The sequence below is a fragment of the Haemaphysalis longicornis genome, unplaced genomic scaffold (genome assembly GCF_048455015.1).
Source record: "Haemaphysalis longicornis isolate Haplotype H1 unplaced genomic scaffold, Haemaphysalis longicornis Haplotype H1 scaffold_12, whole genome shotgun sequence".
NCBI classification, from domain to species: domain Eukaryota; kingdom Metazoa; phylum Arthropoda; class Arachnida; order Ixodida; family Ixodidae; genus Haemaphysalis; species Haemaphysalis longicornis.
In genome coordinates, this window is record NW_027526225.1 from 81,719,408 (window position 1) to 81,738,514 (window position 19,107).

Genomic DNA, 19,107 nt, shown 5'->3' on the forward strand with positions numbered 1-19,107 from the left:
TGCTTGTTTTCTTTATTAACAGGGGGACTGATGGTCCTGCCACCTGGCTGAGGGATGTGGTGGCTGACGAGTTCTTCACCAAGGATGGCTCCGGTGGATGGGCCCACTTGCTGTACCATTGGAAAGCACCGACGACCATTGGCAGGCACAAGGTGGGCGGCTGCAGGTTGAGGCCACATTGCATGCACATTCACCATTTGCGACGCACGAGCGTCGAATGACAACTTAGGCTTTCTCTTATCAGTGACGAATAAGTGGACAAAACTGAGAGGTGCTACCTTTTCTTTGTACACCTTACACCGTGCACCTTTTAAGTTCAATTACACCGACACGTAAACACGACTGACGACTCTCGCATTGATATTATTGACAAGGTGTCCCACAGTTCAATTCCAGTTCGCAGTTTTACATTTAATACCTGTGCCACACGTACACGAAAAATGACATTTAGTGTTTAAGGCCTAAGCGACCGAATGACTTTATTTGGGCGGCCCGGGCTACACGCAAAAACACAAAGGCATTAAATGTGTTAGGCACGATGGTGATAATGACCACAAAGAGAAATGCACTCGTAATTTAGAAGTTTTTAATGTGTGAGAAAAACGTCTAACAAGGGTTTTAAAGTGTTTTTTTGTGAAAGAAAACGTTATGAGGAATAGTGTTTTCTAAAAAAATGGTGGGAGTCATTTCTAAAAGTGGCTTCAGCTGCATGCCGTCGCCTGCCAGTGGCAGCCAAATCGAAAAAATTCAAAATGGCGAGTAACACGATGTTTTGCCTTTTGCCGCTGATTTAGTGAACTTTGTCTTCTTCAGAACTTCGCCACCGAGAATGCACAAAAAATTCTCTTATTTCAAAGTTCAGCTACGTTTCCACGTCAACACTCTGGTGCTGAGAGTTTTGTTGGTTTCATTTGGTGCTCGTTGCTTTCGAGAGTAGGCAGGTTTAAGGCGTTCGTGAAGGCGAATGAGTTGTGCGGAACTCCTTAAACCAAAAATGGAAAATGGCATTAGATTTTGCGTGTAGCAGCGAATTAATGGCATTAAAACTTATAAGGGCCATGCAGACAAAGTACAAGTTTGTTTTAGTTGAAAGATTCCGTGTTTTATAGTGCCCCCAGCACTTGTCCGGCAGCAAACGATGCCGTATTCACTGAGAAATTAATCATTTTAGGTTAAAATTTTGATTTTCACGCCAAATCGTGTGTTTTTGTGATTTCTGCCATGAAGTCACAAAAGTGGGTATTCAAATGAACTTCCAATACGTCATTGGGCTGTGCAGCTTTGCTTGCTGTCAGTCGTCCTAGATGGTGCTAACATACTCAGCCATTGCTTTGTTTTTGACAGTATTTGCACCTGGCTTGTTTTTGTCCTGATAGGAAGTACTAATCGTTTCGTGAAACATGGGGTAGGCTCGACAAACAGGGTCACGTAAGACAACGTCGCTTACACCAATCAGTCAATGTCGTGTACAAGACAACTTCGGAGTGGCTGCCTGCTGTGCAGCTAAAACAAGCATAGTGCGCCCAGTACCAACAGCAGTGCGCATCGGTGCGTCTATGTTTATGTGTATTTTCGTAACTTTCATTGTTTAATCCCACCATGAATGTGCATTGCATTTAAGCGCAAATAGCTTGTTTGGCGAGCTTATAAGCCGTGCCTAATTTGCGTTTGCTTTTGCCGGCCTTAGCCAATCGCACAGCTGGGAACATATGATATCGTAGGTTCTGTTGTGGGAAATGAGCTAGTGGGTCACCTGCCCGTTCCCTTTTTTCCCAGTTATATAGCTGATTGAACGAAGTGTGTGTTAATAGTGGTGTCAGTATGATTCTATCGAGGCAATATTTCAAGCGAACCAAAGTTGTGGTTTCTATGTATGGCCCCTTTAAGGCATTAAGCACTTAATGTCATTTTTTGTGTACATGTGGCGCGGGTATATAACTCCGATATGGCATAATCCGATTTTGAACTTTTTTGTCCAACTTAGCACGCATGTGCTACTTTCAAGCTATTCTGCTGGTATTAGTAATTGGCAGGTTCATTGAGTTTGTGAGGCAAGATGCACTTAGAGAGGCATTGCGACTTTCACAAATTTCTCTCGGGTTTCTCTTCTCTCTTCCTGCTCTGTCACCAGGTGGCTCACTCCTCGCACGGTCACATTGCGACACCAAAGACAGTGTTGGACCTGGCGAGCTACTTTCTCGAGTCGGGATCACGCCAGCTCACTCAGATCAACCTCACCAAGGTGGAGAAAGGGACTCAGCGGCTTCTGGTGAGATTAAGCGGCTCTGTCATGCCGTTGTCTGGGACCGAAACCACTAAAATGCCAAATAATCTTGTAACATTATTATGAAGGTGTCAGCAGAGGAAAGGTGTAATTCTGGGTATTAGATTAGTGCAATTACAACAATGCGCTCCTCCAAATCACAATTAAGAGTGAAAATTTACTGACAAGAAATTGTGCTTCAGTGTTTATGCCTCTAAGTTTCAAAGGGGAAATCATCTGTGCTAAAGGCCTAACTGTTAGCTGATAGCCACACTGCTTCAGTTGGTGTAAGGAATACGCATATTGTTGCAATAATAAAAAAAATAATTGAATGAAAGCTTCTACATGGGTGAAAAAATGTCATAGGAGAGTGACACAGGCTGCTTACTTGTCAAAGTGCTTTCCTTTTTCTTCCAAGCACTTTTATGTTTTTACTCGAACTGTAGCATTTTGAAGTTGGGCCTGTCAAGAACAAATTCACTCAGCTCCACATGTGATGTTTATTATTACGGTCTGTGTGTGCCTCACTGTCAAAAATATTTCCCATGTTCCACGAAAGGGTCGCTCAAGCCGAGCTTCTTTTCTTTATTTGTTGTTACACCTAGTAAAAAAGTGCAATGTGTAGAGAGGGGCAGTATGGGAGCACTAGTGGGCATATAACGCTGTATTTATGCATGCCTGTTTCTCAGCACCTGGCTTTTCCAAGCACCGCATCCCTTATTTGGAGGAAACAGTAAGAAAAAAAAAATACAGCATTTTTACTTTAACATGTTCCATCTCGACCAGAGCATGGCATAATGGAAGGAAGATGTACGTTGAAAAGAATCGAGCGGATGGAACGACTACTAGTACTGGGCTTTCCAGTAGGGTTGCCACCTGCCCGGTTTTGGGCCGGTCCGACCGGTTTTTTAAACAGCGGGCCGGTTTACGGTCCGTACTTAAAACCCGGTTTTTTGGCCCTCGGGCCATGAATATGTGCGTTTGGCATTCTGTAAGCGTCAATTGAACAACTAAGATGACAAACATGTGTCGACAAGCTTCGCAAAGACAAGCGAGCAGAGAAAATACGCGGGCGAGCGCGCTGCCTGACATGGAGGTGGACCTAAGGGAGGAAAAAAAAACAACGAAATTCTTCCGCCGCAGTCAGCAATTGCGATTACTTTCCAGTGAACCACATACAGAGCAATAACCAAGCTCTCAATCACTTTCAGTACAAACGTCATGTTGATTTCTCTCTAAGAAAACGCTATAATAAATGGCACTGCATGCCAAAAACATGGCTCTTTTTTTCAACCCAAACTAAACATTCTATATATCCCCCCTTCCCCCCCGAAGGGCCGGTTTTTTTTCTGTGGAAAAGGTGGCAACCCTACTTTCCAGGGTGCCCTCAGCTGCTCCGGTTTCACTCGTTTCTCTCTGTCGTGGCAGGCCTTTGCCAACTACACGCAGGAGCACTGGCGTCACGTGAAGGGGGACGTGGCCAGGCGCAGCGCCCGCTACAACCTCACCGTGTCCCACCACTCGTGGGCGCTCCACTTTGACGAGGAGTCACGCAAGAGCACCGCTGAGGTCATCGGACAGATTCGTCTGCTCAGCGAGAGAATGCGCAGGCGGCAAGATAACTGGGGCTTCTTTGTGAGTTTGCGTTTCTTTTACACGAAGGTGTTTTATTCCGGGATACACAAACGTTTGAGGGACACCACATCCGTCACGGAAGTGGCGCCAGTACAACGAAGCAAGCGGCCTGTAAAGGGTGCACCCCTGCACACAGGGTCGTCTTGCGGGGACGCAACCTTTAGAACTAAAGGGTATGCTATACTTAGGGTTGTTCGTTTTCGGGTTTAATATTTTAACACGAAAGTGTTTTATGCCGGGATACACCAAGATTTCACTGATGCCATATCCGTCACGGAAATGACACCAGTACACCTTTGCCGAAGCGACCCGCCAGCAGGACGTCGCTTGCCAAGCACACCCACAAGACAGCCGCCGACCCGCAAACCATGCTCTGCTGCAGATTTCGCTGCACATTTCACTTTCGGGTTTTACCGATTCCTATGGCAGAGGGCTCAACCACAATTTTTTATTAAAAGCCACAGGTCTGTTGCTCTGTTTCGTTGCCTGTTGTGTCACTTAGCTTATAATGGTTACTCACCCCATTATATCGTACAATTCATTGCCATTCGCTCGTATCACGTGTTGCTTGGTTACTCGATCTAATTTATTGTTTGTTATTATTCATCGAGGGTTCCGTTACAGTTGTTAACTTTGGGACCCTTGTCTGTATAATACTATTACTATAATAATTTTTTGGAATGACTAATAAACTGAAACTGAAACTGAGGTCGTTGGTTCGTAGCCTGAGAGAGGAAAGGCATCCTTTTCTCGCACTTGTGACTTTTCAAGCTGGTCTGCATTCTGGGTAGCCTGTACCAACTAGGAGCAAATGTGAGCTGAACCAGGCTTTGGAGCTTGACCCAACTGACCTTCAGCTTTACAGTGAAGCCTTTCAGTGCACAGCCCTAAGTTGAGGAAACAGTTTTTGCCCGTATGGAGAGACTTCAAGAATTGCTTGATTCTATCGTTCAAACATGGTAGGTGCAGCGGTTTCCACTTTGACCAGTTACGTGAGCTCAGGCAGGAAGCTTACACACGGGGGTTGCAGCAGTGGAAGCAGTGGAAGATGGGGATCAGAGATTGGGCAGGAGGAGGAGGAGGAGGAGGAGGAGATGTTGCCCTGTTGCCCCGCTCCCCTTGCCTTCCCGTGCTTTGGGGGTCCTGGGTACACACAAGCTGGAAGGTTCAGTTGCAACCCACAGTGGCCATATTTTTTACAGTGGCAAAACACAGAACCACCCAGACTTACGATATTTTGGCATGTATTAAAAATCACCTGGCAGCCTGAATGTTTGTATCTCTCCGTAGCTCTTCCATTGTAGTGTAGCCTCAACTGCCGCACTTCAGACTCGAGACTTGAGCTGCAGTTCCACACTGGTATGGTAGTCCCTTGATGGCTCCCGAGGTGCGACCGATCTAAGGAACCTCCATTACTCATGCCCGAGTGTCAGTAAGCACATCTCGGAGCATAACAGAAGGGCGCGAGCTGCGCAATAAATCCTGCCAGCAGCTTGTAGCCAGCCAGACTCCGGAAACGGGCCTCATGGTTAAACTATTGCACTTGAAGCTCGGCCTTATGTTACCCCCATGCGCAGTTGCTCGTGTAAAATGGACATTCACGTGCAATAAATTCAAAAGCAAGCAAGCTTGCTTCCTTTTGAATTTATTGCACATGAATGTAGCGTGAATGGAATGAAAAATGGTGAGGGGAGAGGGGGGAAAAGGGAGGGGGTTCCTTGGCACTTAACGGAGGTTAGCAGGGTTCCCTGGGACCAACATGCTTGAGAACCCTTGGGCTATGCCAAAACATATAACGCACGGCGTCGTACATTTTTCATCAGAAAGTGTTCATTTTACCGAACAGGACAAGGCCTAGATTTCGTGTTTCTGTTGTTTCTTTGGCCCAGCAGAGCACGTGGTGGCACCCGAGCACGAGTCATCTTTTCGAAGCTGAGCTTGGGAAGACGGAGCTGTTGTGGTCGACCAGGCCAGTTCGTAGCTCCAGGAAGGACCCCGGCAGGACAGCACTGGAGGCCACTCTGCGGCATCACTCTGGGGACAGCGAGCCCTTTTCGCTGCAGCTTCTTGGCAATGTGACGCTTTTGCCTTCTGGGTGAGCACTGGCCTTGCAGAGCTCTCGCTTCTAGATCAGACTGAACGTAGCCACACGTGGTGGTTGCGACGATAATTGGAACACTTTAAAAATTTTTCCTGAGCGAACCGCCGCTCTGTTCGCGCTCAAAACTCACACGAAGGTCTCATTCTAAGATCTATTTTGTTTGATGCCGGGAGCAACGACGGTGCTTACCTGTTTATTCTGAAAATAAATAAAAACGATTTTCGCCTATGGGAAAATGGCGGCCGATATGGACGTGCGAGCCAGCGCAAACTGATTTTGGAACAGCGGTGCCACCTGGGGTATGCAGAGCTAAACGCGCATTTGGGATCCACAGTAGGAAGGAACCAAATGGTGTAGCAGACGATCAGAAAATCGCTTTCGTCCCTAGTTTATGATGATCACAAATAGTTGCATAGCAGCTGATATCAATCATAATAAAATAACCCCACGGTTCATCCTTGCCAATAAACATTGGATTTGTTTCCTCACCTGCATTCACATTTCCTGATCGTTTGTTGCCTTATTTGGCTCCTCCTTACCGTGAATTACAAATGTGCGTCCATACCCCAGGTGGCGCTGTTGTTCTAAGATCAACTTGCACTGGCTCGCACGTCCAAATCGGCCGCTGTTTTCCCATATGCAAAAATGGCTTTTATTTTCAGAGTAAACAGGTAAGTACCGTCGCTGTTCCTGGGGTCAAACAAAATATACCATAAAATGCGACCTTCGTGTGAAGTTTGAGCGCGAACAGAGCGGTGGTTCGCTCAGAAAAAATTTTTAAATTGTTCCAGTTATCGTCGCACCACCCTGTATGTGCAGGAGCATGTGCAGGATTTTAGCTGGGATTGTGAAGGGGTTGAGGAAGTGGGGAACCTAGAAAGTGGCCTTACACCTCTTCTTTTCACACTGAATGTCTGGGTAAAGAAGAAGAGGCTGGACATCGGACTTGGCAGTAATGAAATGACAGTAATTAAATTACTGTAATTAAGTTACTATCTTCTCTAATGAGCGATGTAATGAATTACTTTTGAGTGTTGGCAATTTGGTAATGTAATAAATTACTTCAGGCCACTAATTTCATAGAAATGACTTATTACTTTCCCAATTACTTTTGACTACAATATAGCCTGTCTGCTTCTCTCACGGCATAAAAATCTGACCAAGAAAAGTTGACCAAGTAGAGTTTTAATGCCCAGAGAGTTACTGGGCATTGGAACTCTACGAATGCGAAAGAAACAACGTTTCAATGAGAGCTCTGCCTGCTTTCTCGTGCCGCTTCGTTCCCTTTTCATGCGTTTTAAAATAATTTCATTACTTTTGAAAAGTAATAGTAATGTAATGTCATTACTGTCGGCCACCTGTAATTTCTAATTACATTTTAGAAAATTCTAGGAAAGTAATGAGTAATGTAATTTAATTACTTCTTAGAAGTAATTTTGCCATCTCTGGTGCGCATCTCCAGCATCAGTCCCAGCATGATAGACTACTTACTCAGTTACGTCCAAATTACTCTTGGGGCTGAACTGCATGTGCTGTGACGATGGCCTGCGGCTCCTAGAAAGGGCATGCCCTAGAAATGCATGCCCCCCTTCCCCTTAGCATGCATTGCCTAATCACGGATTCCACAAGGCAAAGTTTTAGACACGTTACCAACGTAAATATAGCCTGCTACAGATGGTAGCGTGATTAACTAATAGCTAAGTATCTGCAGATGTGACGCCTCATATGACTGCTGCAAATTCATTTCACTAAAGTAGGTAATGTTAGGCTGTTTGGATCGAGGCAATTTGAAAAATTTAGCATTTAAATTGATGCTCCCGGCTTCTTGCAAGGCCAACTCAAAACTGCGCTTTTAACCCTTTCAGACGCTGTGTACACAACTGTGTACATTTCAGTCCTGCGTTCTTTTGCAAAAAGAAATACCAAAACTGAAAGTGTTAGCTGGTTTAGCATAATTTTGTATTCGTCGTCGAACAATGAAGATTTTAGGGCCATCTGGCGGCTAGTGTGATTACTACTACCGTAAGCAAACAAAATGGCGACGCATGCGACGGCTTGAGCGACAGAGCTTTTTCAACCCCTTCTCCTCGTTTTCTCAAGACTTGCGACCCCAAACAAATATAGAAACAATGCGTATCACACAAATGTATAGGTACGTGGAAATATTCAGCGCTGTTTGATGATCCTGACCTCTGTGACGCTGTGTACACAATTCTGTACGTGACTGTAAAAGAAACTAAGATTGTGTTGGGGTCAGTAATTTGCGTAATTATCTTATTTGGTGAGGAACACATCATCGAAACAACAACAAAAAAATTGTAGGGGAAAATAGCGAGCAGCGTCTGAAAGGGAACTTAATTAAAGCCTTTGTGAGAAATTATGGTGCAGAGCTTCTGCTTATGTCTCAACTCTCATATGCAGTTCTGATGTCTCGTGGGCAGCACACTGTCACGGGCTCTGTTACATGGGGCTTTTGTTGCTGTATATTGTGTAAATGTTCCGTGGCAGAGCTATGGGCTGTTCTATACTTTGTCATTCTATACTTTGTTAAGGAGCAAATAAATGAAATGAAGTGAAATCCCCCAACCGATGGTGTGTATAGTAGGGTAGCTTCTGGTCATTTAGTGCAGTACCACAAGAGAAAGCGGCATTTTCAGGCTGTGATATTCCTTAGCAGGCAGCACGCAAGGCTATGGTGTCTGCAGAGGCCTTTTCTGCAGCCCCTGCCCCACTTGCCCTGGCCAAGGCCTTTTAAGTGCAGAGTACATTAGGGGCTCGCCTTGACATCGTAGCTTGCTCGCTGGACCCAAGTAGAGCCTCATGGCGTTCTGTCGTAGCGGCTGTCAGGGTGGCGTAACCCAGAGGCTTCGAAAGCAAAGCGGTTTACATAGTCATACGCGTTCGAAACTCGTGAACCGCTGGCGCTTGTCATACATCTCCCCGTTGTTTAGAGCAAAGAAAACTGCAGGTACATTTGAGGCAACATATAGGTAATTACTGGCGGCGCCCGCGTTCATTTAGTTGGGAACGCTTGTTGGTTTGGTTTTTGCGATTGTAAGCAAAAAAAAAGTGACAGTGCAACGCCGGCATGTGCGGGAGGAAAAGCAAGCACAAAAAGAGCAGAACTCCCGCTGGCACAGTTTCAGGCAGGGGGCGCGCGAGCACAGCGAAGGCAGGAAATTTGAAATGCGTTGGGTGGCAGCAGTGAGTGGATAACGGCACTACAGCCCATTATGGTGAATCATTTCCCATAGCTTTCACATTGAGTGGTACGGCTTTAATGTTTTGAGCCCCTGCCTCACTGGCCCATGTCTATGGCTTTGTTCTTGTCATGCAGTCTCGAAGCGGACTGGCTGCTGGGCTCTGCCAACAGCGATCTCAAATGGGAGGCCCACTCCAGGATTCTCGGCCTGGCGGAAAACAGCGCCTTGCCCCGCGAACTCACCTATCACTACACACTCCATTACAAGGGCAAGCCGTTTGGAACCTACCGCCTGCAAGTGCGCTCGTCTGACAAGCCCTGCCTGACCTGGGAGCTGAGGCACAATGTCACCTCGGAGCCTTGGCTGTATACGTCCAATGTTTCGTATGCTTGCGACCCACTCACGCACGGGACCAGCGCGGCCAAGGCCTACATGAACTTGACCGTCTTCTCGGCATCACCGGTGTGGAAGCTGCTGGACACAGACCTGAAACGTGAGTGGTTCCCTCTGCCCATGTTGGTGTTGGGTGGGCACATGGGTCTTTGGTACTGAAAAATTGCCCAAAAAAGCATTTTTTTAGGTATCACTTTTCTTTTGATTTGCACAGTTCTTCCTCCAAAAATTCCATACGTGGAAGAGTACCAGGTACCTATAAAAGCCATAGAGGCCAGATTTCAACAAAGAAATAACAATTTTCCCATAATTTTCCCATAGTAGGGGACTATAGCCTGCTAGTCGGCTAGCAGGCTATTTTTCGAACTTTTACCAAAAATTCGGCTGGCGAAACGCACCAACTTACTGAATACTAGCACTGCATTATAAGGAGCCAGCAGCTACAAAAACGTCTCGAATCGCCGAAAAGAAAATTTGCCATGATGATGATGATGATGAACGGAGCGGCTAGTTGCATCCGACGGCTAACGTAGCACCCACTTGAGGTTTTGCTTGTGTAGCATGACACCACGTCGCAAGGGTATAGCTAAACTTCACTTTTTTTGCCCGCACCGAAAACGACCGTGCGTTCCCATGTCTGAGTGCGATTTCGATTTGACACAAGTTTTGAGGGGCTACTAAGCTTGCTTGTCGGCGTGTATAGTTGTGCGTCTCCGCTGCTATCTGTGGTGTTGGTTCGCTTGTGATGAGTTCTGCTGCCAGAAAACAAAAAAGTTTTTTTTTTTTTTTTCAAGACAAGAAAGTAAATGCCATCGCTGTCCGGTACTACTAAATCCCAGCTAGTACCCTCTCAACAATTTTGAGTGCGGAAGTGGGCATCAAGTTTGTGAAAAGAAGGCGCCCTTTTCAGCATAACTTTGGTTGTTGAAATGCTTTTGGAACCGAAAAGTTTCGAAAGGCAAGTTACCTACGCTTGTGAATACGGGGGGTAAGTGACCTTGCCTCTTTGAAGCACCATGTAGTGCCTAAGCTAGGCGCAAATCACGAAGTTTTCTACTGTGAAATAAGTCTTTGAAGGTTGAGTTTACTACCTTGACCGATGTCTAGCACTCTGGTTTCGTTTCTGCTTCATTCCCGCAAGCCTTAACTCCAAACCTGGATGTAACGAAAAATTGTGAGATTTTGTCAGCTTCGTCGTATCCAGGTTCAACTGTAATGGGTCGTGCAGAATTTGTAAAAACCGGAAGATGGGAAAAATAGAAAAAATAACATTTCGACAAAAATGTTGTGGCGGAAAGTTAGATGGGCAGATGAGATGAAGAAGTTTGTGGGGATAAATTGGTCGCAGTTAGCATAGGACCGGGACAATTGGAGATTCATGGGGAGCTGCCTTTGCCCTGTAGTGGGCGTATACAGGACGACGATGATGATGATGATGATGATGATGCCGGTGATGATGATGATGGAAGCACTGATGCGTCAGCTTTGCTCTTTTGGGTTTTTTCACAGAGGTCTTTGAGTTTGGCCCTACTGGCTACGAGTCGATGAACATGTCCTCTGGCCTTGGCGATGTGACGGTCAAAGGAAGGTGGGATGCGCACTCTTACGTGAAAGAAGCAAAGTTCAGCAACACGGTACGCCCTGATTTGTACCTTATATAAAGCCTGCCTTTTGATGCGTGGAAGTAGGGCGGTGGGAATATTTAAAACTTCGGACTGTTGAAGTGGCTATACAATAAACAAGTTGGCTTTAAGATGAAGAAAAGCCGTATTCGAGAATATTTCAAATATTTTTGGAGTACATATTTCGAAGTTCAGTGAACTTGGGTATAGGGAATTCTAACATGTTAAAATTGGGAAATGTCCTTCTAAAAACGCATGCAAAGAATATCAGTGTGTTAACGTAATTACTGGATCCTGTCTTTTTGCCGAAAGAGGGGACATTTAATTAAACAGACTTATTGGGGTTGGATGTGTGTTAGCATTTGGACTGCTCGAGAATTTGGATCCTCGGTGATTATTTAAAGCAACTGAGCTCAACTTTACTTGCAGTATTCACTACCATTAGGGTTTTTCTTTTAATGTTGCAAGTGTCATTCAGATCAGTGAATTCCAATCACTGCAGCCTGCGACGATATATGAGAGAGCGTTTTCCAGGCGGTATATCATGTCTAGCTGTTTGTTTTGGCAGCTCATATTAACTGAATACCACTTGGCTAAGTCGAGCTTGCCGCCATGCAAGGCAGCACGATACGTGCCTGCAACATTTTTCACTGCTTACTGGGTAGCTGCGTGGTCCCATGCTGTTCTCTCGCGTGCAGCACATGGACTGGATTCCGGTGGAGCTCTTTTTCAACGTCGAGAAGCGCGGCTGGATCTTCGACGCCAAGTATCGCCCCCACAGCACCTCTCACGGCATACGGGTGATCAGCGTCTCGAAGAGGTCTGTGCGCAGTGGAGCGGCCACCATTTACGACGCCAAACTTATCACCAATCGACAGGTAATTAATTCCCAGCCCTGCTGGAAAGCTGTACTAACAAGTAAGGAGTTCAACCTGGCTACAGGCAGAGTTGCAGTCACTGTTGTGCCGTTGTTTTTTTTACCCCTACCCCCCTCTTTTCTTTTTTTGAACACAGAGTTGCGTTTTTAGTGACCAAATTGAATGAAGGAGGTTGAAAGGCATTCTTTGGGTTGTCTTAATAGTGACTGGAATTGTGTCTAAAGATATGATTTTTTTTCATTGTGCAGCCTGTGCAATTGTTTACTAAAATCCTCCTTTTTTACATGCAGCAAATGCAGGCAGGAGGTGTCAGTAGTGTGGCAAGGAAGTTTGTAGGCCAGTCCCCTCTTCTGGCTAATATATATACAGCTGCGCAGTTTAACACTTTCGTGACTGTGGAAAGATCGGTTATTTTTGGGTAGTCCAGGAAATATTTTTCCTTTGCCACAGAAAATAATTGACGCTAAAGTGTGAGGTATGAAATGGTAGAGAAAGGATAGGGCTTTCAAACAGTAATAATTTAGAACAACAGATTTATTACAAATTTTATTTAAAAATATCAAACAAAAAAGTAACAAAGAAAAAAATTGATGTAAACATCAATGCTACTTTGCACAAGGTGCACTTAAAAAAAATTTGAACTATACAATTTGAACATAAGGCCCTGATAGGATAATACTGCAAATATGAGCTGTGTAAAATATTCACACACATACAAAAATATAAACACAAGTGCCTGTCGATTGTTTTTGGGTAGACCAGGAAATATTTTTGTTTCTTGCCACAGAAACTGATTGATGCTAAAGTGTAAGGCATGGTTTCTCAAAGTGGGTTCCGTGGAACCTAGGGGTTCCGCAGGCCCCTCCTCAGGGTTCCGCGAGCCACTGATAAATTTTCCCTGGTTCCGCAGTCGCTAAGTCTTATATGGTAAACTTGAGGTGCGATCGATCTAAGGAACCTCCATTACTCACACCCGAGTGTCAGTAAGCACATCTCGGCGCATAACAGAAACGCGCGAGCTGCGCAATAAATCTCGCCAGCAGCTTGTAGCCAGCCAGACTCCGAAAACGGGCCACCTGGTTAAACTATTGCACTTGAATCTCGGCCTTATATTACCCCCATGCGCATTTCTCCCGTTTGGAGATAGGTGCCGCTAGCGTACGCATTCGCGTAAAGTCGACGGAAAAAAAAACGATACCCTTGCTTGCTTTTGAATTTATTGCACGTTAATGTAGCATGAATGGAATGAAAACTGGCGGGAGTGGGAAGGGGTGGGGGGGGGGTTCCTTGGCACTTAACGGAACTTAGCAGGGTTCTCTGGGACCAACATGCTTGAGAACCCCTGGTGTAAGGTATGAAGTGGTAGAGGAAGGATAGGGCTTTCTAACAGTAACAATTTCAAACGAAAGATTTATTATGAATTTCATAAAAAAAATATTAAAACAAAAAAGTAACAACAACAAAACAATTGATGAAAATATCAACGCTACTTTGCACAGGGTACACATAACAAAAATTTGAAATATAAAATTTGAACATAAGGCCCTTATAGAATAATACTGCAAATATGAGAAGTTATTTACATACATACAAAAAATAAACACTAGTGCCTATCATGCTACCGTGCGGATCAGTTTCTCGACACGGTAAAACATAGGTTGGCTGCGCATGTTTCGGAGGCAAAATTTGTTTTCTGCTCTACCTTCCTTTCTTCGTAGCCCAGTTTGCAGTTCCGGTGTTTTTCAATTTTTTGTGGTTGGTGCTAGGGACCCTGAAGTGCAGCTTTAGGGTAGACAACAGAAGGGACGATGGGGCCCGCATTGCTCAGAACAGCCCAGCAGCTGTTCAACGAGCTCGAGTCTAAAGTGAACTGATCGAAGTGCAAGCTCGTTGACAGCTCCAAAACTTCTGGATGCTGCCAATGAAATCAACGGCTCTGACAAACCGCTGTGCGCTACTTGGAGCGCTACGCCAAGGTCAACTCCGAGCCGCTTTCACTGAGAGAACCCGACTCTTTGTGCAGCTGGCGCCAAGTGGTCTTGCCCGAACGAAGCCAGAACCCTGCAGATAAGAGCTGTGACCTTTAGAATAGGCTGGATCTGTTTACATCAATGCGCGCTCGCGATACAACGGCCGGAGGAGAAAGTGGAACTCACTGGCGGATACCTGTCTATGTTCTGGGGCACTTTGACACACTTTCGCCATCTGTACTAAAGTCTAATGAATCGAAGTCGTCTTCCGTGTCTGTGCTGCTACCGTCATCTACAGATTCCAGCTCAGATTCAGCGGAATCCGTCGAAATTCGCCGGTCACGTAAAGCATAGGCGAGCGGCGTCGACGCCATAACTGAAACCACGTGAGCTTGTCTCCCCGCCGGCAAAGGACATTTCAAAATCCCCGCCGCGGCGGAGAAAAGAAACTCGAAAACGAAGCTGATGAAATACTTCCTCCTTTAGGCTTTGGATGGTGGTAGCTGTCCAGAAGCGCTCGGAGAGCGGCAAAATTTGAATTGGTATTCATCAATTACATACTATCGATGGGAACGGGTGCAGTCACGAAAGTGTTAAGGTGAACAAGAGGGGCATCTTCTTACTTGGGGTGTACCATGACAGTGAACGACCAAATGTTAGGATGCCGCACCTTTCCTAATTGACACCTAATTGTGAAATGTCTTGAAACTTTAGAGGCCATGCAGACAAAATACAAGTTTGTTTTATTTGAAAGATTTCGCGTTTTATAGTGCCCCTAGTGCTTGTCCGGAAGTAAATGATGCTTTATTCACTGAGAAGTTAATCAGTTTATGTTAAATTTTTGATTCTCCTGCAAAATCGTGTGTTTTCATGACGTTGGCAGTGATATCACAAGAACGGGTTTTCAAGCTAAACTTGGTGGGCTGCCGAGCCTTCTTCACCAATCGTCAACCTACATGGTGCCATCATACCGCGGCGGGCCATTTTCTGCCTTTGCTTTGTTTTTGACCGTATTTGTACTTCGCTTGTTTTTGTTACAGCAGAAAGTAATCGTTTTGTGAAACATGGTGCCTGCTCGACAATTATGGTACCATAAAATGCCGTCGCTTACGCCAATCAGCCAGTGTTGTCTGAGACAACCTCAAAGAGGCGCAGTGCTGCGCAGCTAAAACAAGCATAGTGCGCGCAGTACCAACAGCAGTACGCATCAGTACTTCTATGTTTACGTGTACTTTCGTAACTTTCACTGTTTATCCCACCATTCTTACTGCTATAAAAAAAATGTGCTTATAAATTTAAGCGCAAATAGCTCGTTTGTCAAGCTTATAAGCCCTGCCTAATTTGAATTTGCTCTTGCCGGCCCCAGCCAATTGCAGAGCTGGCACATATGACACTATAGGTTCTGTTGCAGGAAATGAGCTAGTGGGTCGCATGACCATTCCCTCTTTTCCCGTAATTATGCAGCTTATTTGAGCGTACGTTAAAAGTGGTGTCAGTATGATTCTAATGAGGCGATCGTTCGAGTGAACCAAACTTGTGTTTTGTCGGCACGGCCCCTTTAAAGAAAACTGCTTGGTGCACCTCAGACCGCGAGCACTGTACTCGCGTTTGTCATTGCAGGAGTTGGATCCATATGCCCAGGAGCAGAGCCTGTTCCAAGTGGTGGTTGTGCCTCGTGAGGGTGACACAGTGGTCACGGCCCTATTGAACGAGCCTGCCACTCAGAGTCTGCTCACCGTTGCTGGTGCCACCGCAGCCAGGGGCATGAGAGAGGTTGTCGCTGCCCTGTACGACCCCGGGCACCCCGTCCACCGGATGCTGCACCCGCTCACGGGCGGGACACCGCTCGGGGAATTGGCCGACATGCAACGCTACAAGGCATGTGGCCACGAGTCCGTTCAGCTGATTAGTGCCGAACAGAGTTTCTCCATATACACCACTTGTGAAACTCCCCATAGGCCCTGTGGATCAAAAGCCAGTTCGCGGTTGGCTCTGCCACGCTGAGACAAACGGGGGCGAGCAGGGGGAAATTGACGAGCCTGTCATCTATTGGCGGGAAGTTGAAGTAGTACTCAAGTGCTTGCGGCTGCTGCCGTGAGTCATAAACGGAAGAACTGTGGAATCATAAGTAAATATAACCTACCGTATTTTCGCGCATATGACCTGCACCAAAAACGCGAAAATTTCAGTGGCAAAGTAAGGTTGCGGATAATACGGGGCTTTTTCTTCTTTAGTGCAGCTTCACGGCAATGCGCGTTGTGCCGTGGAGCTCCTATGCAGTAACACTGACTAAGCCTTCCATGGCAGCGATTGCGCAAGACATACAAGGAAGAAAAAACAACGGCGAGCGCACTCTAAAAATTGAATTTTATTAGTGAATTGTGACTTTCGCCTCGCAGCCAGTGTATTCTACTTGCCAAATGTACGCTTTTTCTGTCTACATAGTATGCGATGTGTTGCTTGAGCAGTAGCTTTAGTGCAGCCTTTCCAGTATCAAATGTGCGGCAATACGCGAGGATTTTGTTTTTCTTTTACGGCAGGCTGAAAGTGGGGGTGCAGATTTATATGCAGGGGCGGGTTATATGCGCGAAAATACGGTTGTTTTGATGTTTTCTAACTTGAAAAGCAAGCTTTATTTTATCGAGTTTCGCTGTTCAGTAAGTGTTTAGCAAAGTCCAGTTTTTGTTTGCCCGGTGCCCCGCCCTTAAACTTTCCCCTGAGTTTCAATGAAGCAGGAGTACTCACACAGCCTGGGTTCCAAAGAAGGGCTTCACAACTGTGTGTATCAGAGAACTCTGGTACTGAGGCACAAATGGAAGGGGAAGTTTAAGGGGGTGCACTGGTCTTGAAACAACTTCTTTTAATTTCCAAGTAAACTTTGTGAAACTTGTCAGTCTTGCTGCTTTTAAATGCAGAGCATTTGTATAACTCACGGTGTCACCCGTGCGTCGGCGTCCGCAGCAGCCAGCCTCCCCCTACACTATAAAAAGAAATAACAGTTACCGGCGCCTGGTTTCGATCCCACGACCCTGCGGGCGGAACGCAAGGTACATGGTGCTCTACCCACTGCGCCACAAAGCCGACACAGAATGGAAGGCTACGAACGCACCTTATATCCTTGACTCATTCAAACTACGTCAAGAAGCTGCTGATACAACGCATTCACTACCTGTGGGCGGAACGTGAAGTACATGGTGCTCTTCCCACTGCGCCACAAAACCGACACAGAATCAAAGGCTACGAACGCGCCTTATATCCTCGACTCATTCAAACTACGTCGTCAGCGGCGTGCGTTGGCGACTCAGCGGCGTGCTAGCGGCGTGATAGCTGCGTGGTGTACACGTGATAGCACCAACCCCCTATGCGACTCATTTACTCGAGTCCCCCTCACTGGGAGATGGGCCCATTTTTTTTACCCTCTGATTTCAAATATGCCATTATTTGTTCGGTGGGTCAATTAGTTCCCAAGATAATTAGAGATAATTAGCCATTTTTGGAGGAGTAATAGACAAAACAGTGTTGGTCACAAAACTGTAATCTTTATATTTCCCAATACTATGAACCCTGGTGAGTGCATTAATCGAAGCAGTTTTTTTGATGCATCGCTTGGAACTAATTTTACAGCTCATTAAACTTCGGTGTTTGAAATGGGCGCTCAAAATGGTTCCTTGCCACTGGTGCGACCAAAGTTTAATGAGCTGTCAAATTAGTTCCAAGCGATTCATCAAAAAACTGCTTCAATTATTGCATTCACCACGGTTCATAGTATTGGGAAATATAAAGATTACAGTTTTGTGACCAACACTGTTTTATCTATTGCTCCTCCAAAAATGGCTAATTACCTCTAATTATCTTGGGAACTAATTGACCAACTGAAAAAATAATGGCATATTTGAAATCAGAGGGTAAAAAAGCAGCAAGGCTGGCAAGTTTCACGAAGTTTACTTGGAAATTAATAGAAGTTGTTTTAAGACCAGTGTCCCCTCTTAAAGTTAGTGCACTAGTGCGATGTTGAATGCAGCAGCAGTAGTGTGAGCAAGTCGTTTGCAACAGGCACCTCTGCTACGCTAATTGCCCTCGTCTTGCATAGCATTGAATGGGAGAGAATTTTTCGGGACAGACCCCATCGTGCATTCGTTACCTGACAACCCACTCCCCCTTCCCCTTTCATTTGTACTGCTCTAGGGGTGGCAATAAGCTATTGGCATTCAAGTTTCATCTTCAAACTGAATAATGACTGCACAGGTAACTCGAGTCCAAGCTCGAAGTCCTACTATTGGAATTCACAAATAATTCAGAACTTCGAATATTATGAGTTTTGACACGAAAGTGTTGTATTCCCGGATACACGAAGATTTCAATGACGTCATATCCGTCACAGAAGTGACGCCAGCACAACGAACACAGGAGAAACGCCAGGAAAGGTTCACTGACAGGGATGGTGCTGCCGTCTAGGAGAGGTGAAGCGAAGTAGTGCATCATGATGCTAACAAGCGCCGACAGTTGGCGTAAGTTGCATCGTAGAAACGCCAACGGGCGAATTGCGCGAACGCCGACTGATTTGATGTGAAGAGAAATGCCATCTGGTAGCGGAACGCGTTCACGCGTGCACTGTTCAAGCCACAAATTCTACCTTTCGCGTTCCACAAGCTGAGCTCGTCGCAACGCAACGGTCTGCCATATACGCCACGGAGCAGGAACGGAGTGGTCGCACCTTTCCTGAAGAGACCCGTTAGCAGGACGTCGCTCGCCAAGCACACCGGCAAGGCGGCCGCCATCCCGCAAATCATGCTCCTTTCGCTGCAGATTCCTATTCGCTGCGAGCTCGACATGTAGGTGGCGCCAGCGTCGCGCTGCTAGTGTGGATGCTCCGCTGAGCGGCCCGTAAGAATGCACACTGTGGGCGCGCTTCGTGCCTTTTTCTCGCCGTACGTGCGCTCGAAAGGTGCAAACAAGAGTGGTATGCTGTAGTTCGGTTACTCAACGTTCAATGTATAGCATGGAACCGGCAGTCAGTTTTCATTATTACGCCAAAAAACGCG

General features: G+C 46.0%; 1 protein-coding gene across 1 annotated transcript in view; it reads left to right on the top strand.

Moving 5' to 3' along the window:
• LOC144161691 (uncharacterized) overlaps nucleotides 1–19,107 on the top strand; it is a 103,654-nt gene that overhangs the window by 51,277 nt on the left and 33,270 nt on the right. Inside the window, exons 22-29 of the mRNA XM_077692314.1 lie at nucleotides 23–152; nucleotides 2,132–2,269; nucleotides 3,692–3,898; nucleotides 5,791–5,993; nucleotides 9,337–9,695; nucleotides 11,105–11,229; nucleotides 11,916–12,095; nucleotides 15,686–15,943. Coding sequence (XP_077548440.1) covers nucleotides 23–152; nucleotides 2,132–2,269; nucleotides 3,692–3,898; nucleotides 5,791–5,993; nucleotides 9,337–9,695; nucleotides 11,105–11,229; nucleotides 11,916–12,095; nucleotides 15,686–15,943 — 1,600 coding nt within the window. The remainder of the gene's footprint in view (nucleotides 1–22; nucleotides 153–2,131; nucleotides 2,270–3,691; nucleotides 3,899–5,790; nucleotides 5,994–9,336; nucleotides 9,696–11,104; nucleotides 11,230–11,915; nucleotides 12,096–15,685; nucleotides 15,944–19,107) is intronic.